Genomic DNA, 26,289 nt, shown 5'->3' on the forward strand with positions numbered 1-26,289 from the left:
TTCGGCCCTAAGGGACACAACGTGCTGGAGTAACTCAGCGGGTCAGGCGGCATCTCTGGAGAGAAGGAATGGGTGACATTTCGGGTCGAGACCCTTCTTCAGACTGAAGCATTCTGTGTCTACATCCGCTTGATTGTAATCGTGTGCCGTCTGCCCCCTGACTTGATAGCACAGAGGGAAAAGCTTTTCACTGTACCTCGGTACACGTGACAATAAACTCAACTAAACTAGTCTGAAGAAGGGTCCCTGGTGTGTAGGAAAGTGCCAGTGTACTGGGATCGCTGGTCGGCACAGACCCAGTGGGTCTCGACCTGAAACGTCACCCATTCCTTCTCTCCAGAGATGCTGCCTGACCCGCTGAGTTCTTCCACCATTTTGTGTCTACCGAAGAAATAAAAGCCGCTCTTTTTAAAATCCACCAGCTCCAGTCATTCCCTGATCTCATTGTTTTCTGATCCAACTAATGGGTTGAAGGGGCCTGTTTCCACGCTGTGTCTCGAAAGTTAAACGTCTAAAGCTCTGAGTTATAGAATCGTCTAGCGTGGAAACGGCCCACCCAGCCCACACCGACCACCACGCCCCCATCTACACTTGGGGTTGCCAACTGTCCCGTATTAGCCGGGACGTCCCGCATTTTGGGCTAAATTGGTTTGTCCCATACGGGACCGCCCTTGTCCCGTATTAGTAGGGTTGCCAACTTCCTCGCTCCCAAATAAGGGACAAAGGGTGACGTCACCGCCCCGCGCCCCACGTGACCTCACCCAGCCAGCGGCCCGAAACGTCACCCATTCCTTCCCTCCAGAGATGCTGCCTGACCCGCTGAGTTACTCCAGGCATTTTGTGGCTACATTATGAACTTGATTCCCCTACAATGGGGAAAAAGACTATTCCCAGTCTATTCCCCCGTGATGTTAAATGCTTCTTTAAGGTCAGTGGTGGTATTTCAATGCAAACGGTGGTTGTTGTGGGAGGGCTGGGTGCGTTTGGTTGGACCTGCACTGTCCAGCTGCGAGATTGGCTTTGAAGAAGTCTCTCTCCTCCTGCATTAAGATGTAAGCATGCACGGCTCCTGCATCGCTGCATGGTTCCTGCACAGCTGCAGCGCCCATTGCCCAGAGCGGCCGATTCCTGGCCACGACACACTCTATCTACAACCTCACATCCCTTTACCTCCCCCCTCGACTCTATCCAAGGACCCAACCAGCCATTCATAGAGTCATAGATTCAACAGGCCCTTCAGACCAAGTCAAGTCAAGTTTATTTGTCACATGCACATACACGATGTGCAGTGAAATGAAAGTGGCAATGCCTGCGGATTGTGCAAAAAAAAATTCAATTACAGCATAAAAATTAAAATTAATACAGAAAAAAAAAATGTAGTCCCTGGTGATATGAGAGTTAACAGTCCTGATGGCCTGTGGGAAGAAACTCCGTCTCATCCTCTCTGTTTTCATAGCGTGACAGCGGAGGCGTTTGCGTGACCGTAGCAGCTGGAACAGTCCATTGCTGGGGTGGTAGGGGTCCCCCATAATGTTGCTGGCTCTGGATCCGCACCTCCTGATGTATAGGTCCTGCAGGGGGGCGAGTGTAGTTCCCATGGTGCGTTCAGCCGAACGCACTACTCTCTGCAGGGCCATCCTGTCCTGGGCAGAGCTGTTCCCAAACCAGATTGAGATGTTGCCGGACAGAATGCTCTCTACAGCCCCAGAGTAGAAGCAATGAAGGATCCTCAGAGACACTCTGAATTTCCTCAACTGTCTGAGGTGGTAAAGGCGCTGCTTTGCCTTACCCACCAGTGCAGCAATGTGTGTTGTCCATGTCAGATCCTCTGTGATGTGGACTCCCAGGTATTTAAAGCTGCTCACCCTATCTACAGTAGACCCATTTATCACCAGTGGCGTGTACGTCCTTGGATGTTGAGCCCTTCTAAAGTCCACAATCAGCTCCTTCGTTTTTTGACAGGCTGCTGTCCTGACACCAGAGAGGCATAGCGATCGGCGGGTTTTGCTTACTAAAATGGCGGATGTTATGCTCTTTGCGTACTACACTTCAGTATAGGCGATTTCAATGGAGTGGTCCATCTTGGTCCTCTAATATCTTTAGTGTAAACCAACATCAGACCCGAAACGTCACCCATTCCTTGTGCCTATCTTCGGTTTAAACCAGCATCTGCAGTTCCTTTATCTGAAGAAACGTCACCCATTCCTTCTCCCCAGAGATGCTGCCTGCCCCGCTGATTCACTCCAGCTTTTTGTGCCTATCTTCGGTTTAAAGCGGCATTTGCAGTTCCTGCCCGACATGGACGAGATGGTTCAGAAAACGAAGAGATGAGGGGAATGACTGGAGCTGTGGATTTAAAAAAGAACATATTTTATTTCTTGATTAGACGAAGTGGACCCGTTGGGCCCAAACCTCTCCTGCATTGGTGCAGCACCCTCTCCTCCATCACTCCCCCCTCCCCTTTCCCCCCCTCCCCCTCCCCCTCCCCTTCCCACCCCCCCCACTCCATCCCCCTCAACCCCCCTTATCCCCCCTCCCTCCCCCCTCCCTCCCTAGGAGATAGATTTATAGACAATAGGTGCAGGACAATAGGTGCCCTTCGAGCCAGCACCGCCATTCAATGTGATCATGGCTAATCATTCTCAATCAGTACCCCGTTCCTGCCTTCTCCCCATACCCCCTGTCTCCGCTATCCTTAAGAGCTCTATCTAGCTCTCTTTTGAATGCATTCAGAGAATTGGCCTCCACTGCCTTCTGAGGCAGAGAATTCCACAGACTTTAAAATGTGAATAACTTAAAAAATATAACACCGATTTCAATTAAACTTCTCCCTATTGGCACCAAAGGGACGACGGTGAGGAAGGTGGGCCAGAATTGTTGCGCTATCGTGCACCGTTTTGGCTGTAGTTCAGGAACAAACAAACAAACAAACAAACAAACAAACGAGAGTTTTAGTGTGTAGATGTGGTGCGGATGTGAAGCATAGTGACTGAGTGGTGATGTTAGAAGGGGGAGAAGTCGGAGATCGGCAGCAGGAAGGAGGGCAAATCCCACCACAGCTGCTGTCGAATTAACGCCGTGAATCAATCACATCTGGCGTTGCGAGCCGTTGCCAGATGTTGAAGCATGGGATAGACATTAAAACACAGCTGGTTCACACAAGCACTCTGTGGGAGGAAACATTAGTGATGGCTAGACACTGTTCTGATCTGCCCTCGGAAACCCCCTTTAGACTTCAGCGTGGAAACAGGCCCTTCGGCCCACCAAGTCCGTGCCGACCAGCGATACACTAGCACAATCCTACACACCAGGGACAATTTTGTTTTTTTTTTAGATTTAGATTCTACAGCGCGGAAACAGGCCCTTTCGGCCCACCAAATCCGCGCCGCCCAGCGATCCCCGCACATTAACACTATCCTACACACACCAGGGACAATTTTTACATTTACCCAGTCAATTAACCTACAAACCTGCACGTCTTTGGAGTGTGGGAGGAAACCGAAGATCTCGGAGAAAACCCACGCAGGTCACGGGGAGAACGTACAAACTCCGTACAGACGGCGCCCGTAGTCAGGATCGAACCTGAGTCTCCGGCGCTGCATTCGCTGTAAGGCAGCAACTCTACAATTTACAATGTACAAATTTACAATTTTGCTGAAGCGAATTGACCGACAAACCTGTATGTCTTACGGAATTGGGAGGAAACCGGAGCACCTGGAGAAAACCCACGCGGTCACTGAGAGAACGTGCAAACTCCGTACAGACAGCACCCATAGTCAGGATCGAACCCGGGTCTCTGGCACTGTGAGGAGGCAACTCTAGCGCTCTTGCGCCACGCTGCAAGAAAACTGGATCTTACCAGTGAAGGACTTAGTTTAGCTTAGAGGTACCACACGGAAACAGGCCCTTCGGCCCACTGAGTCCACGCCAATCACCCATTCACACTAGGTCTACTTTCTCATCCACTCCCTACACAATCTCCAATTTACAGAGGGCCAATTAACCTACAAACCCGCGGGTGATTGGGATGTGCTGTCCACATTCAGAGAGCAGCGGAGGTCAGGATCGAACCTGGGTCTCTGGCGCTGTGAGGCAGCGGCTCTACCCGCCGTGCCACTCAGCTCGCCTGCACGGGTGTACCTCCCGAGGCATTTCATTGGACCATGATTGTGACGTTGGGTACACAAGGCATTGGGAGATGTGGCCTGGGCGCTTGATTAACCAGACGCTGGGCAGGGGGCACCGTGCAAGGTGGGCGGGGTGGACAATAGACAATAGGTGCAGGAGGAGCCCATTCGGCCCTTCAAGCCAGCACCGCCATTCAATGTGATCATGGCTGGGATCAGCCAATCATCCCTGTCCCGCCTGCAACTGGTCCAAAACGCCGCAGCGAGACTCCTGACGGGTACCCGTAAAAGGGATCACATCACGCCGATTCTGGCCTCTCCACTGGCTCCCAGTACGGTACAGAATCAACTTCAAGCTCCTCCCATTCACATATAAAGCCCTAAATGGACATCCCCCCCCCCTACATCAAAAATGTTCTAACCCACCACTCTATCTCCAGGTCCCTCAGGTCGGCCGACTTGGGGCTACTCACTATCCCGCGGTCTAGGCTTAAGCTCAGGGGTGACCGCGCTTTTGCGGTTGCAGCTCCTAGACTGTGGAACAGCATCCCTCTCCCCATCAGAACTGCCCCCTCCATCCACTCCTTTAAGTCCAGGCTCAAAACCTATTTCTACTCCCTAGCGTTTGAGGCTCATTGAGGAGGCACTGGGAACTGTTTATGTATGTGCTGTTATGTTTGCGTGCTATTGTCTGTTTCATTTTTTTTCCTTAGTACCTAATCAGATGTACAGCACTTTGGTCAACGTGGGTTGTTTTTAAATGTGCTATACAAATAAAATTGACTTGACTTGATCATTCTCAATCAGTACCCCGTTCCTGCCTTCTCCCCATACCCCCTGACTCCGCTATCCTTAAGAGCTCTATCTAGCTCTCTCTTGAATGCATTCAGAGAATTGGCCTCCACTGTGACAGGCACAAATCCCTGGAGTACCTCAGCGGCTCAGGCAGGATCTCTGGAGAAGAGGACTAGGCGACATTTTAGGTTGCATCCCTCCAGTCAGTTTGTGGACTCCATTGCCACAGACGCCAGTGGAGGCCAAGTCTGTGGATATTTTTAAGGCAGAAACTGACAGATTCTTCATTAGTACTGTTGTCAGGGGTTGTGGAAGCGTTTAAAATTATAGAAACGTGTAAAATTATAAAAGGACTGGACAAGCTAGGTGCAGGAAAATCATTCCCAATGTTGGGGGGAGTCCAGAACCAGGGGCCACACACACAGTCTAAGAATAAAGGGGAGGCCATTTAAAACTGAGGTGAGAAGAAACTTTTTCACCCAGAGAGTTGTGAATCTGTGGAATTCTCTGCCACAGAGGGCAGTGGAGGCCAACTCACTGGATGTGTTCATAGAGTTAGATAGAGCTCTAAGGGCTAGTGGGATCAAGGGATATGGGGAGAAGGCAGGCACGGGTTACTGATTGTGGATGATCACAATGAATGGTGGTGCTGGCTCGAAGGGCCGAATGGCCTCCTCCTGCACATATTTTCTATGTTTCTATGGGGCGAAGGCAGGAGAATGGAGTTGGGAGGGAAAGATAGGTCAGCCTTGATTGAATGGCGGAGTAGACTTGATGGGCCAAATGGCCTAATTCTGCTCCTATCCCTTGTGAACATGAACCTTAACCTTACCCTGGAACCTTTCCCTCTCCCCCGACTCACAGTCCGAAGAAGGGTCTTGACACGAAACGTCACCCATTCCTTCCCTCCAGAGATGCTGCCTGTCCCGCTGAGTTACTCCAGCACTTTGTGTCTATGGTGTAAAGCAGCATCTGCAGTTCCTTGCTGTGCTGACTGGTTGTGTTCAGGCTGAGTGTCCAGCTTGGTCCTCCCAATGCACTTTAGACGTCCTTCAATTGTCTGTCCTGTTTCCAACCCCTCTCAGTGAGACTGCAATCAGGTCATAAGAGATAGGAGCAGAATTAGGCCATTCGGCCCAACAAGTCCACTCCACCATTCAATCATGGCTGGTCTATCTCTCCCGCTCAACCCCATTCTCCTGCCTTCTCTCCATAACTCTTGACACTGTTCTAATCAAGAATCTATTTATCTCAGCTTTAAAAATATCCACTGACTTGGCCTCCACAACCTTGTGTGGCAAAGAATTCCACAGATTCACCACCCTCTGACTAAAGAAATTTATTATAAGAAAATAACTGCAGATGCTGGTACAAATCGAAGGTATTTATTCACAAAACGCTGGAGTAACTCAGCAGGTCAGGCAGCATCTCGGGAGAGAAGGAATGGGTGACGTTTCGGGTCGGGACGGGTCGGGTCTTCAGTCTGAAGAAGGGTCTCGACCCGAAACGTCACCCATTCCTTCTCTCCCGAGATGCTGCCTGACCCGCTGAGTTACTCCAGCATTTTGTGAAAAAATAAACGTATTTAGTCAGAGGGTGTTGAATCTGACCTGGACTCTCCCACTAGTGTAAACATCCTCTCCACATCCACTCTATCCAGGCCTTTCACGGTTCGGTACTTTTCAATGAGGTCCCCCCTCATCCTTCTAAACTCTGGCGAGCACAGGCCCAGCACCTGGGCATGTTCCAGCATGGAGACCCATGGACTGGAAGTGGAGAGGCTGAGGGAGGGGGGGACGGGGATTGGGAACGATTTCTTGAAGTAACAAGCACTAAACATCTCTCTCTTCTTTCTTCCAGCTGTCCAGCCAGGCTCCAGGAGGTAAGCTTTGATGCAAACGAGATGCAGGATTAATTTCTGTGCAAAGATAATGACTTTACCTTGCCTTCAATGCCACGTCTTACCTTGCCAAGCCTTCAATGACTTGGCTTGCCAAGCCTTCAATTTCTTGCCTTGCCTTGCCTTCACTGCTTAGCTTTGCCATGCCTTCTATACCTCTCATGTGTGCCTTGTTGTCACCTTCCCCCTCAGCTAACATTGTCCCATTCTACATTTCCTGGGTCGTTTTCCGCTTTGACCTGTGTTTTCACACCCTACCCTTCCATATCTCTATGTCTCCCTCTCCCCCTCCGCCCTCCCCCTCCCTCTCCCCCTCTGCCCCATCCCCCCTCCCCCTCCCTCTCCCACTCCCCCTCCGCCCTCCCCCTCCCTCTCCCCCTCTGCCCCTGCCGCCCTCCCCCCTCCCTCTCCCCCTCCCCCTCCGCCTTCCCCCTCCCTTCCCCCTCTGCCCCCCTCCCCCTCCCTCTCCCTCTCCCCCTCTGCCCTCCCTCTCCCTCTCCCCCTCTGCCCCCCTCCCTCTCCCTCTCCCCCTCCCCCTCCGCCCTCCCCCTCCCTCTCCCCCTCTGCCCCTGCCCCCCTCCCCCTCCCTCTCCCTCTCCCCCTCTGCCCTCCCTCTCCCTCTCCCCCTCTGCCCCTGCACCCCTCCCCCTCCCTCTCCCCCTCCCCCTCAGCTAACAATGTCCCAACCTACATTTCATATAACCATATAACCATATAACAATTACAGCACAGAAACAGGCCCGTTCGGCCCTACCAGTCCACGCCGACCATTCTCCCTGACCTAGTCTCATCTACCTGCTCTCAGACCATAACCCTCCAATCCCCTCCCATCCATATACCTATCCAATTTACTCTTCAATAATAAAATCGAGCCTGCCTCCACCACTTCCACCGGAAGCCCATTCCATACAGCCACAACCCTCTGAGTAAAGAAGTTACCCCTCATGTTACCCCTAAACCTTTGTCCCTTAATTCTGAAGTTATGTCCCCTTGTTGGAATCTTCCCCACTCTCAAAGGGAAAAGCCTACCCACGTCAACTCTGTCCGTCCCTCTATTTCCTTGGTCATTGTCCGCTTTGACCTGTGTTTTGACACCTTACCCTTCCATAGCTCTATGTCCCCCTCTCTCCCTCTCTCCCTCTCCCTCTCCCCCTCCCCCCCTCTCCCCCTCTCCCTCTCCCTCTCCCCTCTCCCTCTCCCTCCCCCCTCTCCCTCCCCCCTCTCCCTCTCCCTCCCCTTACCCTCCCCCTCTCCCTCACCATCATCCTCTCCCTCCCCCTTCTCCCTCTCCCTCTCCCTCTCCCTCTCCCTCTCCCTCTCCCTCTCCCTCTCCCTCTCCCTCTCCCTCTCCCTCTCCCTCTCCCTCTCCCTCTCCCTCTCCCTCTCCCTCTCCCTCTCCCTCTCCCTCTCCCTCTCCCTCTCCCTCTCTCTCCCTCTCTCCCTCCCTCTCTCCCTCTCTCCCTCCCTCTCTCCCTCTCTCTCTCTCTCTCCCTCCCTCTCTCCCTCCCTCTCACTCTCCCTCCCCCCTCTCCCCCTCTCCCTCTCCCTCCCCCTCTCTCGTTGTCGCCTGCTCTCGTTCTATCCCGGACTCTGCGCAATCCCCTCTGCCATTTGCCCGACGGGTTATTCCACAGCAATCAGGAAGGCTGTGGTCCCCACGTTGCCCCAAACCGTGTCACCGCTTCCCCCCTGCAATGTCTGAACGAGGGTCGGACCTGAAACCTCACCTATCCACGCTCAACTGAGATGGTTATTGGGTGGCGCGGCGGTAGAGTTGCTGCCTCACAGCGCCAGAGACCCGGGTTCCATCCTGACCACGGGCGCCGTCTGTACTGAGTTTGTACGTTCTCCCCGTGACCTGCGTGGGTTTTCTCCGGGTGCTCCGGTTTCCTCCCACACTCCAAAGACGTGCAGGTTTGTAGGTTAATCGGCTGCTGTAAATCGTCCCTAGTGTGTAGAATAGTGAGGGTTGATCGCTGGTCAAGTGTATTTCTATTCCATACTGTATCTCTGAACTAATCTCAACTAAAGATGCTGCCTGACCCGCTGATTTACTCCAACACTTTGCGTCTGTCTTTGGTAAACCGGGATTTGCAGGTTAGTTTTAGTTTAGTTTAGGGATTTGCAGGTTAGTTTTAGTTTAGTTTAGGGATTTGCAGGTTAGTTTTAGTTTAGTTTAGGGGTCGCTGGTCAGCACGGACTCGGTGGGCCGAAGGGCCTGCTTGCGCACATTAACACTATCCTACACACACGAGGGACAATTTACACTTATACAAAGCCAATTAACCTCCAAACCTGCACGTCTTTGGAGTGTGGGAGGAAACCGAAGATCTCGGAGAAAACCAGAGACGCAGGTCACGGGGAGAACGTACAAACTCCGTGCAGGCGGCGCCCGTGGTCGGGATGGAACCCGGGACTCCGGCGCTATGAGGCAGCAACTCTACCGCTGCGCCACCGTGGACAGTTCCAGGTTCGACTAGGTGTGGGGTGGGATGGGGACTGGGAAAGGCTGCCTGAGTCTGGGCCAGTCCACTGTCAGGCTTGGCCACAGCATGGATACCCAGCATGCCTGTGTGTTTCTGTTGCCCCCAGTCATGCCGTTTGAGGAGGTATGGAACCGCAGCTACTGCCGCACCATCGAGGTGCTGGTGGAGGTGGTGCGGGAGTTCCCTGCCCAGTCCGACTGGATCTTCAAACCCTCCTGCGTCCCCCTACTGCGCTGTGCTGGCTGCTGCGGGGACGAGAAGCTGCGGTGTACGGCGCGGGACGTGTACAACATCACCATACAGGTGAGGGCACGACATCACCATACAGGTGAGGGCACGACATCACCATACAGGTGTGCGCACGACAGCACCATACAGGTGAGGGCATAACATCACCATACAGGTGAGGGCACGGCATCACCATACAGGTGAGGGCACGACAGCACCATACAGGTGAGGGCATAACATCACCATACAGGTGAGGGCACGGCATCACCATACAGGTGAGGGCATAACATCACCATACAGGTGAGGGCACGACATCACCATACAGGTGAGGGCACAGCATCACCATACAGGTGTGGGCACGACATCACCATACAGGTGAGGGCACGACATCACCATACAGGTGAGGGCACAGCATCACCATACAGGTGTGCGCATGACAGCACCATACAGGTGAGGGCATAACATCACCATACAGGTGAGGGCATAACATCACCATACAGGTGAGGGCACAGCATCACCATACAGGTGTGCGCACGACAGCACCATACAGGTGTGGGCACGACATCACCATACAGGTGTGGGCACGACATCACCATACAGGTGAGGGCACGGCATCATACAGGTGAGGGCACGACATCACCATACAGGTGAGGGCACAGCATCACCATACAGGTGTGGGCACGACATCACCATACAGGTGTGGGCACGACATCACCATACAGGTGTGAGCACGACATCACCATACAGGTGAGGGCACTACATCACCGTACAGGTGAGGGCACATCACCATAAAGGTGAGGGGAGATGTACACCGTGACCGTACAGGTGAGGGCACAACATCACCGTACAGGTGAGAGGAGATGTACACCATGACCTTACAGGTGTGGGCACGACATCACCATACAGGTGTGGGCACGACATCACCATACAGGTGAGGGCACTACATCACCGTACAGGTGAGGGCACATCACCATAAAGGTGAGGGGAGATGTACACCGTGACCGTACAGGTGAGGGCACAACATCACCGTACAGGTGAGGGGAGATGTACACTGTGACCATACAGGTGTGGGGAGATGTACACCTTGACCATACAGGTGAGGGGGAGATGTACACCTTGACTATACAGGTGAGGGGAAATGTACACTGTTACCATACAGGTGTGGGGAGTTGTGCACCTTGACTATACAGGTGAGGGGAGATGTACAATCGGTGAAAAATTGTAAATTGTCCCTAGTGTGTAGGATAGTATTGATGGGGGGATCGCTGGTGGGCGTGGACTCGTTGGGCCGAAGGGCCTGTTTCCCCGCTCGATGTCTAAAGTAAACGAAAGTAAGGGTGTAAGACTCCGGGCGTGTGGCTGGGTGAGTGACTGCGATGACCGAGGGGCTCGGCACTGAGCTGTAGACGGCCGTGGTCAAACCCCTCTTGCTTCAAGGTGATGGACCTCCAACCACCCGATATTTTCCAGGTGATTAAGTTGAAGCCGATGGAGCAGGTGACCAGGCCAGAGGAGATGACCTTCATGGAACACAGTAGCTGTGAATGCCGGTGAGCAAAGGGTGGGAGGGGGGGGGGAGGGGGGGGGAGGGGGGGGAAGGGGGGGGGAGGGGGGGAAGGGGCGGAGGGTCAAAGCACTGATTGGTTGGAGTACTGTGTGCAGTTTTGGTCTCCAAATTTGAGAAAGGATATTCTTGCTATTGAGGGCGTGCAGCACAGGTTTACCAGGTTAATTCCCGGAATGGCGGGACTGTCGTATGTTGAAAGACTGGAGCGACTGGGCTTGTATACACTGGAATTTAGAAGGATGAGAGGGGATCTTATCGAAACGTATAAGATTATTAAGGGGTTGGACACGTTAGAGGCAGGAAACATGTTCCCAATGTTAGGGGAGTCCAGAACCAGGGGCCACAGTTTAAGAATAAGGGGTAGGCCATTTAGAACTGAGATGAGGAAAAACTTTTTCAGTCAGAGAGTTGTGAATCTGTGGAATTCTCTGCCTCCGAAGGCAGTGGAGGCCAATTCTCTGAATGCATTCAAGAGAGAGCTAGATAGGGCTCTTAAGGATAGCGGAGTTAGGGGGTATGGGGAGAAGGCAGGAACGGGGTACTGATTGAGAATGATCAGCCATGATCACATTGAATGGCGGTGCTGGCTCGAGGGGCTGAATGGCCTCCTCCTGCACCTATTGTCTATTGTCTAAAGTGGGGAGAGGGGAGGGAGGGGGGGGTTGGTTCACCGGGTTCTCTCCCACCCCCTGCCTCCCACTCCCCCTGACAGGAGTCCTCCTCCAGTTATACAGTCATCGTCATGGAAACAGGCCCCTCAGCCCAACTTGCCCACACTGACCAACATGCCCCTTCTACACTGGTCCCACCTGCCTGCGTTTGGCCCATCTATACACTAAAACTCTCGTTTGTTTGTATGTTTGTTCTTGAACTACAGCCAAAGCGGTGCACGATAGCGCGACAATTTTAGGCCCACCTGAAGTGACTTAGAAAAAGTGCTGGATAGATAATAAAACGGGAAACTTACAGGGTCATATGGTCAGAAGGAATAGGAGTAGAATTAGGCCATTCGGCCCATCAAGTCTACTCCGCCATTCAATCATGGCTGATCTATCTCTCCCTCCCAACCCCATTCTCCGGCCTTCTCCCCATAACCCCTGACACCCGTAGTAATCAAGAATCTATCTGTCTCTGCCTTTAAAATATCCACTGACCCATCAGGGCTATCTGTAACCAAGGCTACAGGTTTGTAGTAGGAAACAAAACTGCAGATGCTGGTTAAAATCGAAGGTAGACACAAAATGCTGGAGTAACTCAGCGGGTCAGGCAGCATCTCAGGAGCGAAGGAATGGGTGACGTTTCGGGTCGAGACCTTTCTTAAGACTGATGTCAGAGGAGGGGGCAGTCCCACCCCCTCCCCTGACATCAGTCTGAAGAAGGGCCTCGACCCGAAACGTCACCCATTCCTTCGCTCCGAGATGCTGCCTGAGTTGCTCCAGCATTTTGTGGCTCCAGGTTTGGCTGCTGTAAATTGTCCCTGGTGTGTGTGGGATAGTGCTAGAGTACGGGGTGATCGCTGACTGGCGTGAGCTGGAGGGCCTGTTTCCACGCTGTGTCTCCTAACTAAACAAAATGTCCTCCAGAAATGCCGCCTGACCCTCTGACGTACTCCAGCACTTGGAGTTTTAGCTCCAAGGAGTAGCGTTTACGAGACTTTAGAGGAGAAGAGGGTCGGAGTGCAGTCAAAGTGCTAGCAAATGGAAGATGGGCAGAGTGGCCTCTTTTGGAGGTGTACTGTATTGCACTTCCCTCTTATATCTCTCCTCTGTTTCAGACCACGGCGGAAACGATTGAAAGGCGACAGGTACGTGAATCCCAGCGTTGGTTCAATAAACGAATGACTCTGGAAAATGTTCACTGGAATCTAGAAGGACGAGAGGGGATCTTGTAGAAACATATACAATTCCTAAGGGATTGGACAGGTTAGATGCAGGAACCATGTTCCTGGTGTTGGGGGGAAGTCCAGAACCAGGGGTCACACAGTTTAAGAATAAGGGGTGGGCCATTTAGGACTGAGATGAGGAAAAACTTTTTCACCCAGAGAGTTGTGAATCTGTGGAATTCTCTGCCACACAGAAGCCAATTGACTGGATGTTTTCAAGAGAGAGTTAGATAGAGCTCTGAGGGCTAATGGAATCGAGGGATATGGGGCGAAAGCAAGAACCGGGTAGTGATGTCATTTTGGATGATCAGCCACGATCATATTGAATGGCGGTGCTGGCTCGGAGGGCCGAATGGCCTCCTCCTGCACCTGTGTTCTAAGTTTTACTTAATGGGCAAATGTTTTCTTTCAGGCGAGGCAGCAAGAGGAGAGGTCACCGGAGGAGAACCAAGCTGAACGATGATCCCCAACACAACCAGTGAGTATGCAGAGCAAGGAACCGCAGACGCTGCTTTACACCGAAGAAAAGACACAAAATGCTGGAGTAACTCAGCGGGACAGGCAGCATCTCTGGGGAGAAGGAACGGGTGACGTGTCCGGTCGAGACCCTTCCTCAGACTGAGAGTCAGGGGAGAGGGAGACACGCAGCGATATGGAAGGGTCAGGTGTGAAAATGAAACATCATGCAGTCAGTCCATGAGTACAGAAGATACGAGGAACTGCAGATGCTGGGGTCTTGTGTAGAACGTGGATCTTTGGGGCGGCACGATGTTCCATCCTGACTGCGGAGACCCGGGTTCCATCCTGACTGCGGGTGCTGTCTGTACGGAGTTTGTACCTTCTCCCCGTGACCTCTTGGGCTTTCCCAGGGTGCACCAGCTTCCTCCCACACTCCAAAGACGTGCAGGTTTGTAGATTAATTGGCTTCGGTAAAAGATTGTAAAAACCGTCCCGAGTGTGCGGGATAGTGCTGGTGTACGGGGATCGCTGGTCGGCGTGGACTCGGTGGGCCGAAGGGCCATTTCTCCACTGTATCTCGAAACAAAACTAAACAGAGGTGGAGTAAATCAGCGGGTCAGGCAGCATCTGTGCAAGGTGTGGATAGACAACTGGAATTCCCTCCATAGAAACATAGAAAATAGGTGCAGGAGGAGGCAATTTGGCCCTTCGAGCCAGCACCGCCATTCTTAGTGATCATGGCTGATCATCCACAATCAGTAACCCGTGCCTGCCTTCTCCCCAAATCACTTGATTCCGCTAGCCCCTAGAGCTCTACCTAACTCTCCCTTAAATCCATCCAGTGAATTGGCCTCCACTGCACTCGGTGGCAGAGAATTCCACAAATTCACAACTCTCTGGGTGAAAAAGTTTCTTCTCACCTCAGTTTTAAATGGCCTCCCCTTTATTCTTAGACTGTGTGTGGCCCCCTGGTTCTGGACTTCCCCAACATTCCTGCATCTAGCTTGTCCAGTCCTTTTATGATTTTATACATCTCTATAAGATCCCCTCTCATCCTTCTAAACTCCAGTGAATACAAGCCCAGTGTTTCCAATCTTTCCTCATATGACAGTCCCGCCATCCCGGGGATTAACCTCGTGAACCGACGCTGTACTCAATAGCCTCAATAGCAAGGACGTCCTTCCTCAAATTAGGAGTTGCTGCCGTTCCCATTGAGCTACTCCGTGTCTATCTCCAGTACACTATGTCCGACATGAACTCACCAATGCCCTACATAACTGAAGCATTATCTCCCTAACACTTAGGGCGGCACGGTGGCGCAGCGGTAGAGTTGCTGCCTTACAGCGAATGCAGCGCCAGAGACCCGGGTTCAATCCCGAGTACGGGCGCCGTCTGTACGGAGTTTGTACGTTCTCCCCGTGACCTGCGTGGGTTTCCTCCGGGATCTTCGGTTTCCTCCCACACTCCAAAGACGTACAGGTTTGCAGGTTAATTGACTGGGTAAAACAATTGTAAATTGTCCCTAGTGTGTGTAGGATAGTGTTAGTGTGCGGGGATCGCTGGTCGGCGCGGACCCGGTGGGCCGAAGGGCCTGTTTCCACGCTGTATCTCCAAAACTTGCATTCGATTCTTCCAGCAATGAACAACAACATTCTCCAAGCCTTCCGAGATACTTACTGTGACAGCATACTAATCTTTAGTGAATTACCCAAATCCTTCTGTGGTCTCAGAGCTCTGATGTATCTCACAGTTTAGACAAACATTCCTGTAGATAACATTGTACTCCATTTACCAGGTCTTTCACTGCTCACTTCATCTAACGATATCAGCCTTGCGTCTTTCTATATAATTATATTTCCATATAAAATTCTTAAGGGATTGGACAGGCTAGATGCAGGAAAAATGTTCCCGATGTTGGGGGAGTCCAGAACCAGGGGTCACAGTTTAAGAATAAGGGGTCGGCCATTTAGGACTGAGATGAGGAATATCTTTTTCACCCAGAGAGTTGTGAATCTGTGGAATTCTCTGCCACAGAAGGCAGTGGAGGCCAATTCACTGGATGTTTTCAAGAGAGAGTTAGATAGAGCTAACTCGGGCTAACGGAATTAGGGGATTTGGGGAGAAAGCAGGAACGGGGTACTGATTTTAGTTAATCAGCCATGGTCATGTTGAATGGTGGTGCTGGCTATTTTCTGTGTTTCTTATAGCAGTTAACGTCTATCCATAATTGGTCCTGTGCACTTCTCACATTTCATATTGCTTTACAAAAGAGACCATTCAGCCCATCGACTTTCTGCTAGCTCACTAAACAAAAAAGTGACATTAATCCCTTTGATGGTGTTGGATGTCTCAAAATGTCGGCCAATGTTGTCAAAGGTCCCATTCCACCCTGGTCACGTTCTCATTCTGCTCCTGCCACCAGGAAGAAGGTACAGGCTCATGAAATTCTGCAAATTCACTACCTTCTGCCCAACATGCCCATCACAACTGCCCCCTCCATCGACTCCTTTAAGTCCAGGCTCAAAACCTATTTCTAATCCCTGGCGTTTGAGGCCCTCTGAGGGGGCGCTGTGAACTGTTTATGTATGTGCTGTTATGTTTGTGTGCCATTGTATGTTCGTTCTTAGTACCTGAACTGATATACAGCACTTTGGGTAACGTGGGTTGTTGTTAAATGTGCTGTACAAATAAAATTGACTTGAGCCTATCCATGCTGACCAAGATGACCCATCTAAGCTGGTCCCATTTCCCCACATTTGTTCTGTATCCCTCTAATCCTTTCCCGGCCATGTACCTGTCCAGGTGTCCACTGACTCTGTGGGACAGAGTCCCGCCCCCTGGCCACACTCATTGGATGGACTGAGAATGGCCCTCAAGCCTGAATGGACCGTCCGAGCCGTCAACCCTATGCCCGTCCACGATTGGACGCCCAGCCTGTCAGTCTGCCCCGTTGCCTGGCGACACTGCAGAGGCGGGACCTGCGGCTCAGGTCAAGAGACAAGAGAGTTGCACAGAGGTAGAGTTGCTGCCTCTAAGCGCCGGAGACCCGGGTTCGATCCCGACCACGGGTGCTGTCCGTACGGAGTTTGCACGTTCTCCCCGTGACCTGCGTGGGTTTTCTCCCGGGTGCTCCGGTTTCCTCCCACAAAGACATGCGGGTTTGTAGGTTAATTGGCTTTGGTAAATATTGTAAATTGTTCCCCGGTGTGTCGGACGGTGTTCGTGTGCGGGGATCGCTGGTCGGCACGGACTCAGTGGGCCGAAGGGCCTCTCTCTGCTCTGTATCTCTAAAACTAAAAACTAAAACTAAATTCACACACTTCTCTGTGAAAAAGTTGCCCCTCAAGTCTTGACTAAATCTCACCCCCCCCCCAACTTAAACTATGTCCTTTGGTTCTTGATTCCCCGAAAGTGTGTTTATCCGATCTATTTTCCTTGTGATTGTCCACACCTGGAAGACGCTGAACAAAGGGCGCAGCGGTAGAGTTGCTGCCTCGCAGCGCCGGAGACCCGGGTTCGATCCCGACCACGGGTGCTGTCTGTACGGAGTTTGTACGTTCCCCTCGTGACCGCGCCGCTGTGCAGCATTATGTGTGTGACAGCTCCCTACTACCAGTTTAAAGTATTCTGGATGAACCCAAACAGTGGGTACGAATTGGCCCATCAACTGTGTTGAATGCATCTCATTCTGTTCCCTGTACGAGGCTTAATATCCAGTGACCAGTGGATCCGGGGCAGTGGACTCTGGCTTCTTGCCAGAGGAACACCAGTACCTCTGGATCCATATCCCTGACCCACAAGTTATACAAGGTGGACACACGGAACCCGCCCCCTCCCCTGACATCAGTCTGAAGAAGGGTCTCAACCCGAAACGTCACCCATTCCCTCTCTCCCGAGATGCTGCCTGACCCAATAGACAATAGGTGCAGGAGTAGGCCATTCGGCCCTTCGAGCCAGCACCACCGTTCAATGTGATAATGGCTGATCAATCTCAACCCGCTGAGTTACTCCGGCATTTTGTCCCGACCTTCGACTTCAACCAGCATGTGCAGTTTTTTTCCCCCTCTACGAACCACAAGATATCCTCCCTATGCACAATCTCTCTCCGTGTCTCTCTCTTGTCCAGATGCCCCAAAGTGCGGAAGAAACGACCCCAGACAGCACGAGAGAAGGTGGGAGATGGTGGAGAAGGCGGCCGGTGAACCCAGATTACCGTCTGAACTGCGGGGAGACTATGAGGAGGAAGCGTGGCGGTCGGTCGGTGCTGATGAAGAATGGTGATGGCTTCCATCGACTGCAGGAACGGGGGGGAAGTGGGATGAAGGGGAGGTGGGGGGGGGGTTGGAAAGATCTTTGTACTTCCTGACGTGACTATCTTCGGTGAATGAGAGCCCTCTCACTGAGAAAGTGGGGAGGGGAGTGGTGAAGGAAATGGCAATCAGGACTGGGTCCTTCTTACAAACTTTCAAAACAGTTGCTTCACCCCCCCTCCCTCCCTCCTCTCCCCCCCTCCTCACCTCCCCAGAGCCTCTCCTTTCCATCAGACTCGGAGCAAACGCTGTGCAGCGGTAGAGTTGCTGCCTTACAGCGAATGCAGCGCCGGAGACCCGGGCTCGATCCCGACCACGGGTGCTGTCTGTACGGAGTTTGCACGTTCTCCTCGTGTCCTGCGTGGGTTTCCTCCGAGATCTTCGGTTTCCGCCCACACTCCAAAGACACTTCACTCTGTTATAGCGGACAATTGTCAATAACAGACAACCCCCCACTATGATCTGTTATAACGAGGATTTACCGTGCCCAAACTCCCACCTGTAGGTTAATTGGCTTCTGTAAATTGTCCCTAGTGTGTGTGGGGTAGTGTTAGTGTGTGGGGATCGCTGGGCGGCGCGGACTCGGTGGGCCGAGGGGCCTGTTTCCGCGCTGTGTCTCTAAACTAAACTAAACTCCACTGGGGAGAGTTGTTGGCAATCATCAACAACGCAAATGGACTGCACTGTCTAAGCAGCGGCCACTGGAGCCAAATATCACAGTGCTGCCTTAGTTGAGAGTTTGTGGACGGTAAATCCTCGTTATAGCAGATCATAGTGGGGGGGGGGGGAGGAAGGGGGGGAGGAAGGTGTCTGCTTTGACAATTAGACAATAAACAATAGGTGCAGGAGTATGCCATTCGGCCCTTCGAGCCAGCACCGCCATTCAATGTGATCATGGCTGATCATTCTCAATCAGTACCCCGTTCCTGCCCTCTCCCCATACCCCCTGACTCCGCTATCCTTAAGAGCTCTATCCAGTCTCTCTTGAATGCATTCAGAGAATTGGCCTCCACTGCCCTCTGAGGCAGAGAATTCCACAGATTTACAACTCTCTGACTGAAAAAGTTTTTCCTCATCTCCGTTCTAAATGGCCTACCCCTTATTCTTAAACTGTGGCCCCTGGTTCTGGACTCCCCCAACATTGGGAACATGTTTCCTGCCTCTAACGTGTCCAACCCCTTAATAATCTTATACGTTTTGATAAGATCTCCTCTCGTCCTTCTAAATTCCAGTGTATACAAGCCTAGCCGATCCAGTCTTTCAACATATGACAGTCCCGCCATTCCGGGAATTAACCTAGTAAACCTACGCTGCACGCCCTCAATAGCAAGAATATTCTTCCTCAAATTTGGAGACCAAAACTGCACACAGTACTCCAGGTGCGGTCTCACTAGGGCCCTGTACAACTGCAGAAGGACCTCTTTGCTCCTATTCTAGTATGTGGGTGTCCACTGATCAGTGTGGACTCGGTGGGCCGAAGGGCCTGTTTCCATGCTGTATCTCTAAACTAAACCCAGACCGCATGGGTTTCCTCCGGGTGCTCCGGTTTCCTCCCACATCCCAAAGACAATTGTCCGCTATAACAGAGTAGAGTAATATTCTTGTGGGTTAATTGGCTTCTGTAAATTGTCCCTGGTGTGTAGGGAGCGGTTGAGAAAGTGGGGTAACATCGAACAAGTGTGATCGGTGGCCGGCGTGGACTCGGTGGGCTGAAGGGGCCAGTTTCCATGCAGTTCAGAACTAAACTGAACTGAACTAAAGACTCGGGCAGCTTACAGTGCCGAGAGAGACAGGGTTAATGTTCCAGGTCTTCTCCGATGTCGTAAGAACAGATGAGGAGCCAGGAGACAGACGAGCCTTATCATTGCAGACACTTAATCCATGCAGGGCCTTCAGACTCGTGTGTACTGATCTCCCCTGTTGTTGATGCTGGGCAATAGTACAACACTTGCCTTCCACCCAGACCATGTTTCCTGTTGTGACTAGCATGAAGGAATTCCCCAGCTAATGGAACTATCTGTAGATATCGGATTTACCTGCTCTTTCATCCTTATCTGCACCACTCGTCTGGTCCTGCCCGCAAGTTAATGTTTGATGCTACTTTGCCAACCGTATCTCATCTCATTCCTCCTGAAAGCCTGGCTGAGGACTGGAGGGCAACAATCACCTGCGTTTAGCTGCACATTTAAGATTGTGGGCGGTGGCACAGCGCCGGAGACCCGGGTTCGATCCCGACTACGGGTGACAATAGACAATAGGTGCAGGAGGAGGCCATTCGGCCCTTCGAGCCAGCACCGCCATTCAATGTGATCATGGCTGATCATTCTCAATCAGTACCCCGTTCCTGCCCTCTCCCCATACCCCCTGACTCCGCTATCCTTAAGAGCTCTATCCAGCTCTCTCTTGAATGCATTCAGAGAATTGGCCTCCACTGCCTTCTGAGGCAGAGAATTCCACAGATTTACAACTCTCTGACTGAAAAAGTTTTTCCTCATCTCCGTTCTAAATGGCCTGCCCCTTATTCTTAAACTGTGACCCCTGGTTTTGGACTCCCCCAACATTGGGAACATGTTTCCTGCCTCTAACGTGTCCAACCCCTTAATAATCTTATACGTTTCGATAAGATCCCCTCTCATCCTTCTAAATTCCAGTGTATACAAGCCTAGTCGCTCCAGTCTTTCAACATAGACTGGTGCTGTCTGTACGGAGTTTGTACGCTCTCCCCGTGACCTGCGTGGCTTTTCTCCGTGATCTTCGGTTTCCTCCCACTCTCCAAAGACGTACAGGTTTTTAATTGGCTTGGTATAAATGTAAATTGTCCCTACTGTGTGTGGGATGGTGTTAGTGTGCGAGGATCGCCGGTCGGTGCGGATTCGGTGGGCCAAAGGGCCAGTTTCCGCGCTGTACCTCTAAACTGAACTAAACTATCAGTGGATGTAAGAGAATAACTGCAGATGCTGGTACAAATCGAAGGTATTTATTTCACAAAATGCTGGTGCAACTCAGCAGGTCAGGCAGCATCCCAGGAGAGAAGGAATGGGTGACGTGATGGGTAAACTATCTGTGGTGTCCCTGCCTTCTGATGCACAGAAGATAGACCAGGAGGAGGCCATTCGGCCCTTCGAGCCAGCACTGCCATTCAATGTGATCATGGCTGATCATTCTCAATCAGTACCCCGTTCCTGCCTTCTCCCCATACCCCCTGACTCCGCTATCCTTAAGAGCTCTATCTAGCTCTCTCTTGAATGCATTCAGAGAATTGACCTCCACTGCCTTCTGAGGCAGAGAATTCCACAGATTCACAACTCTCGGACTGAAAAAGTGTGTGAAGCTCCCTGACTAAGCTTTCTCTGCCTCCCCCTCATCTTGAAAATCTACCTGGTTAATCATGCTTCTCCTCCCCTGTCAAACCTTGTACGAAGCAGCCTTGCCCAAAGTTTTTTAAATTGGGAACTGCGCAATGCGCTAAGTTTAATCACCTCCAGTGCTGTCTGAGTGGAGTTTGCATTTTCTCCCTGAGACTGCATGGGTTTCCTTCTGGTGCTCGGCTTTCCTCCCACATCCCAAAGATGTGCAGGTTGGTAGATTAGTTGGCCGGTATAAATTACCCCCCCAGTATAGATGGATTATAAGGGAACCAAAGAGTTGATCGGAAAGTAGACACAACAAACTGGAGTAACTCAGCGGGTCAGGCAGTATCCATGGAGACAAGGAATAGGTGATGTTTCGGGTCAAGACCCTTCTTCAGACCTGTGCAGCAGTAGAGTTGCTGCCTTACAGCGAATGCAGCGCCGGAGACCCGGGTTCTGTCTGCACGGAGTTTGTACGTTCCCCCCGTGACTGCGTGGGCTTTCTCCGAGATCTTCGGTTTCCTCCCACACTCCAAAGACGTACAGGTTTGTAGGTTAATTGGCTTGGTGCATGTGTAAATTGTTCCTAGTGTGTGTGTGTGTGGGATCGTTGGTCGGTGCGGACTCGGTGGGCCGAAGGACCCGTTTCCATGGACCCCAACAGCCCTTTTAGGTTAGCCAGAGGTTCACTTGCACCTCCTCCAACCTCATCTACTGTATCCATTGTTCAAGGTGGAGACTCATATACATCAGCGAGACCAAACGCAGACTGGCGATCGTTTCACTGAACACCTGTCCATTGATTTGTCTAACTTCAAGTAACCCTCTCTCCGTCCCTCCCCCACCCTAGTCCTTGTACTAGTTTCACTATCGTCTTGTTGAGTTTCATTGTCTGCGACTCCTTTTCACCTAGCCCACAGCTAACAATGGCCTGTTTCCTTTCTCAGCGTTACGTTTTTGCCTATCTTTCATTCATTTGTTTTATATCTCTCTATGATCACCGTCTATATCTCTCGTTTCCCTCTCCGCCAACTCTCAGTGTGAAGAAGGGTCTCGACCCGAAACGTCACCCATTCCTTCTCTCCAGTGATGCTGCCTGACCCGCTGAGTTACTCCAGCATTTTGTGTCTACCTTCAGGCTGAGAGGCGTCCTAGATCATATGTACACGTGAGAAATAATGACTGAGCCAACGCAATGATTATCCAGGTGACGCTGTTGAATGGAGATCAGGGTCACACCCAATGTTGTGCATCGTTGAGGTACAAGGAACTGCAAGTGCTGGTTTATAGTTAAAAAAAGGACACAAAGTGCTGGAGTAACTGTGGCACGGTGGCGCAGCGGTAGAGTTGCTGCCTTATAGCGCTTGCAGCGCCGGAGACCCGGGTTCGATCCCGACTACGGGCACTGTCTGTACGGAGTTTGTACGTTCTTCCCGTGACCTGCGTGGGTTTTCTGAGATCTTCAGTTTCCTCCTACGCTCCAAAGACGTACAGGTTTGTAGGTTAATTGACTTGGTATAAATGTAAATCTTCCCGAGTGTATGTGGGTTAGTGTCAGTGTGCGGGGATCGCAGGTCGGTGCGGACGCAGTGGGCCGAAGGGCCTGTTTCCGCGCTGTATCTCTAAACTAAAGTCTGAAGAAGGGTCTCGACCCCCGAAATGTCACCCATTCCTTCTCTCCTGAGATGCTGCCTGACCTGCTGAGTTACTCCAGCATTGTGTGAAATAAACTAAACTGAAAGTAACTCAACAGGTCAGGCAGCATTTCTGGGGGTTTTCTCTAGAGATGCTGCCAGTCCCCCATACGAGTGACTCCTAACACTTTGTCTCTCTGTTTGATGTGCAATATTCATTTCTTTATCCCGTGTAGGCAAAAAAAAAAGGAACTAAAGCCGGATTTCTGGTTTGTGTGGGAAGGAACTGCAGATGCTGGTTTAAACCGAAGATAGACGCAAAACGCTGGAGTAACTCAGCGGGCCAAGCAGCATCTCTGGAGGAAAAGGAGTAGGTGATGTTTCGGGTTGAGTCTGAAGAAGGGTCTCGACCCGAAACGTCACCCATTCCTTCTCTCCTGAGATGCTGCCTGACCTGCTGAGTTACTCCAGCATTTTGTGAATAAATACTGATTTTGGATGATCATATTGAAAGGCGGTGCTGGCTCGAAGGGCTGAATGGCCGACTCCTGCACCTATTTTCTATGTTTCTATGAGCCGTAACGTCACCCTTCTCTCCGGAGATGCTGCCTGTCCCGCTGAGTTACTCCAGCATTTTGTGTCTACGTTGGATTTCTGGTTTAATCCTTTAAACCCGCCCTGCAAATCTCACGCAGGGCAACATTACAGTGCTCGTGATTGTAAATCAGAATCTGCACGTGCTGGAAATCTGAAGTAAAATCAGAAATCCACCTGAAACATTAACTGTTCCTCTCCCCACAGATGCTGTCTGACCAGCCGAGTGTTTTGGAGAAAAACTGCAGATGCTGGTTTAAATCGAAGGTAGACACAAAGTGTTGCAGTAACTCAGCGGGTCAGGCAGCATCTCGGGAGAGAAGGAATGGGTGACGTTTTGGGTGTCTCCCTGCTGAGTGTTTCGGTACGTGATGATAGGCATATTAACACACAAAATTGACACTTAATTTGTAGGACTGCAGATGCTGGTTTACACTGAAGATGGACACAGAATGCTGGAGTAACTCAGCGGGACAGGCAGCATCTCTGAATAGAAGGAATGGGTGACGTTTCGGGTCGATACCCTTCTTCAGACTGAGAGTCGGGAGGAGAGGGAGACACAGAGATAAGGAAGTGCAAGGTGTGAAAACGAGACATCAAAGGGGATGCGGATTATCAAGGAAAATAGAATAGATCAATAAATTGTTAGCTAGGAGAAGGTGACAACGAAGCATACAGAGATAAAATTTAATCTGGGGGACAGTCAGCCTGGTCAGAGAACTGGGAAAGGGAGGGATGGAGAGAGAGAGAGGGAAAGCAAGGGTTACTTGAAGTTAGAGAAGTCAATGTTCATATTGCTGGGGTGTGGGCTGCCAAGCAAAATTTGTTCTGACTGTCACCCATTGTAATCAAATCATCTCATAATTGAAATCCTTCTCAGACCAACGTCACTTGTGATCGGTCCCAGCCCTCAAAGATCTGCCCCCCTATAGCAGGGCTATGGATCCAGAGGTACTGGTGTTCCTCTGGCAAGAAGCCAGAGTCCACTGCCCCGGATCCACTGGTCACTGGATATTAAGCCTCGTACAGGGAACAGAATGAGGTACATTCAACACAGTTGATGGGCCAATTCGTACCCACTGCCTGGGTTCATCCAGAATACTTTAAACTGGTAGTAGGGAGCTCCCACACACATAATGCTGCACAGTGGCGTGGCGGGTAGAGCCGCTGCCTCACAGCGCCAGAGACCCGGGTTCGATCCTGACCTTGGGTGATGTCGGTGTGGAGTTTGCACGTTCTTCCTGTGACCACGTGAATTTCCTCCGGGTGCTCCGGTTTCCTCCCACATCCCAAAGACGTGCGGGTTTGTAGGTTAATTGTGAATTGCCCCCGAGTGTGTGGGGAGTGGATGATAGATCTAGTGTGAAGGGGTGATCGACGGTCAGCATGGCTCCGATGGGCCGAAGGGCCTGTTTCCATGCTGTAACTCTAAACTAAATGTGGACATCTGTGGGAAACAGGGACCTGATTCTATAACCTGACTACCACTGCAGAGAACAATTATAAAATAATTTTTTTGACCTTTGTGAATTATTGTTTAAAATGGGGGGAAAAAAACTGAAGTTTAATGTATAAAATGTACCGACTGTTTATTACTCTGAATAATTAAAATTTGTGTTTTTATTTGTTTCTCTTTGAATAATGTACCTGTTATTTCCTCCAGTGGTCATTATTTCTTCTGTCCTGGAATAATTTAAGATTGTTTAATTTGGAGTAACATTCCTTTTCCGCCAGAGATACTGCCTGACCCGCTGAGTACTTCAGCACTTGGTGTCTATCTTGAGATTTCCTGGACAGAATTCCACTGACCGAATCTTTGAAGCTGTGTTAACAGAGGTGTTAGGCACAGTAATAAATTGGGCAGCACGGTGGCGCAGCGGTAGAGTTGCTGCCTCACAGCGCCAGAGACCCGGGTTCGATCCCGACTGTGGGTGTTGTCTGCACGGAGTTTGTACGTTCTCCCCGTGACCCGCGTGGGTTTTCTCCGGGATCTCTGGGACTTTCCATCGCCCAGTGGGGGCTTCAAAAAGTTGGGAGCCTCGATCACCTCGTGGCACCACGGGAGAAGAATGAGGAGGAGATAAGACTTTTCTTTGCCTTCCATCACAGTGAGGGTGTGCCTGGAGCAATCACTGTGATGGCTGTTTGTGTTATAAATTGTATCTGTGTGTCCTGTGCTTTGTGTTGTATACTGCCGGACCCTGACGTGAGAGGACGCTGGCGCTGTTTATTCGCCGCTTCTCCGTTAGGATAGTTTGTCTGTTTGTTTCTATGTTATGATTGTTTTTGTAAAGCGCTTTGAGCTTCTGGTTAGGCGCTATATAAAATAAATGCTTATTATTATTATTATTATCTCCGGTTTCCTCCCACTCTCCAAATACTTGCAGGTTTGTAGGCTAATTGGCTTGGCATAATTATAAATTATCATATCATCATATCATATATATACAGCCGGAAACAGGCCTTTTCGGCCCACCAAGTCCGTGCCGCCCAGCGATCCCCGCACATTAACACTATCCTACACCCACTAGGGACAATTTTTTTTACATTTTTACCCAGCCAATTAACCTACATACCTGTACATCTTTGGAGTGTGGGAGGAAACCGAAGATCTCGGAGAAAACCCACGCAGATCACGGGGAGAACGTACAAACTCCGTACAGTGTTGTACTAGGACACCCAGGTCTCGTTGCACCTCCCCTTTTCCTAACCTGACACCATTAAGATAATAATCTGCCTTCCTGTTCTTGCCACCAAAGTGGATAATCTCACATTTATCCACATTAAACTGCATCTGCCATGCATCTGCCCATTCACACAACCTGTCCAAGTCAACTGCAGTAGGACCTCCTTGCTCCTAAACTCAAACTATTGCACGGATTGTTGCACCGACCACTGCACGGATTCCTGCACCGACTACTGCACGGGTTGTTGCACCGACCACTGCACGGATTCAT

At 51.1% G+C, this 26,289-nt stretch overlaps 1 protein-coding gene across 1 annotated transcript; it reads left to right on the plus strand.

The window, feature by feature from the left end:
- The first annotated feature begins 871 nt into the window (after window positions 1–871).
- On the plus strand, window positions 872–24,961 carry LOC144611741 (snake venom vascular endothelial growth factor toxin ICPP-like). The gene is made up of 8 exons (XM_078430974.1): window positions 872–928; window positions 6,783–6,804; window positions 9,415–9,611; window positions 11,007–11,086; window positions 12,878–12,907; window positions 13,398–13,463; window positions 17,571–17,721; window positions 23,747–24,961. The coding sequence occupies exons 1-7, from the start codon at window positions 872–874 to the stop codon at window positions 17,644–17,646; spliced, it is 528 nt and encodes a 175-aa protein (XP_078287100.1). The 3' UTR covers window positions 17,647–17,721; window positions 23,747–24,961.
- Window positions 24,962–26,289: the final 1,328 nt, after the last annotated feature.

The sequence above is a fragment of the Rhinoraja longicauda genome, chromosome 41 (assembly GCF_053455715.1).
Source record: "Rhinoraja longicauda isolate Sanriku21f chromosome 41, sRhiLon1.1, whole genome shotgun sequence".
Lineage (NCBI taxonomy): Eukaryota > Metazoa > Chordata > Chondrichthyes > Rajiformes > Arhynchobatidae > Rhinoraja > Rhinoraja longicauda.

Bases quoted from the DNA above. Each gene is read 5' to 3' on its own strand.
- LOC144611741 (XM_078430974.1), top strand. From the start codon at position 872: ATGGGGAAAAAGACTATTCCCAGTCTATTCCCCCGTGATGTTAAATGC. The intron at 12,908-13,397 runs GTACGTGAATCC...GTTTTCTTTCAG, and splicing joins AAACGATTGAAAGGCGACAG to GCGAGGCAGCAAGAGGAGAG. The intron at 13,464-17,570 runs GTGAGTATGCAG...TCTCTTGTCCAG, and splicing joins GATGATCCCCAACACAACCA to ATGCCCCAAAGTGCGGAAGA.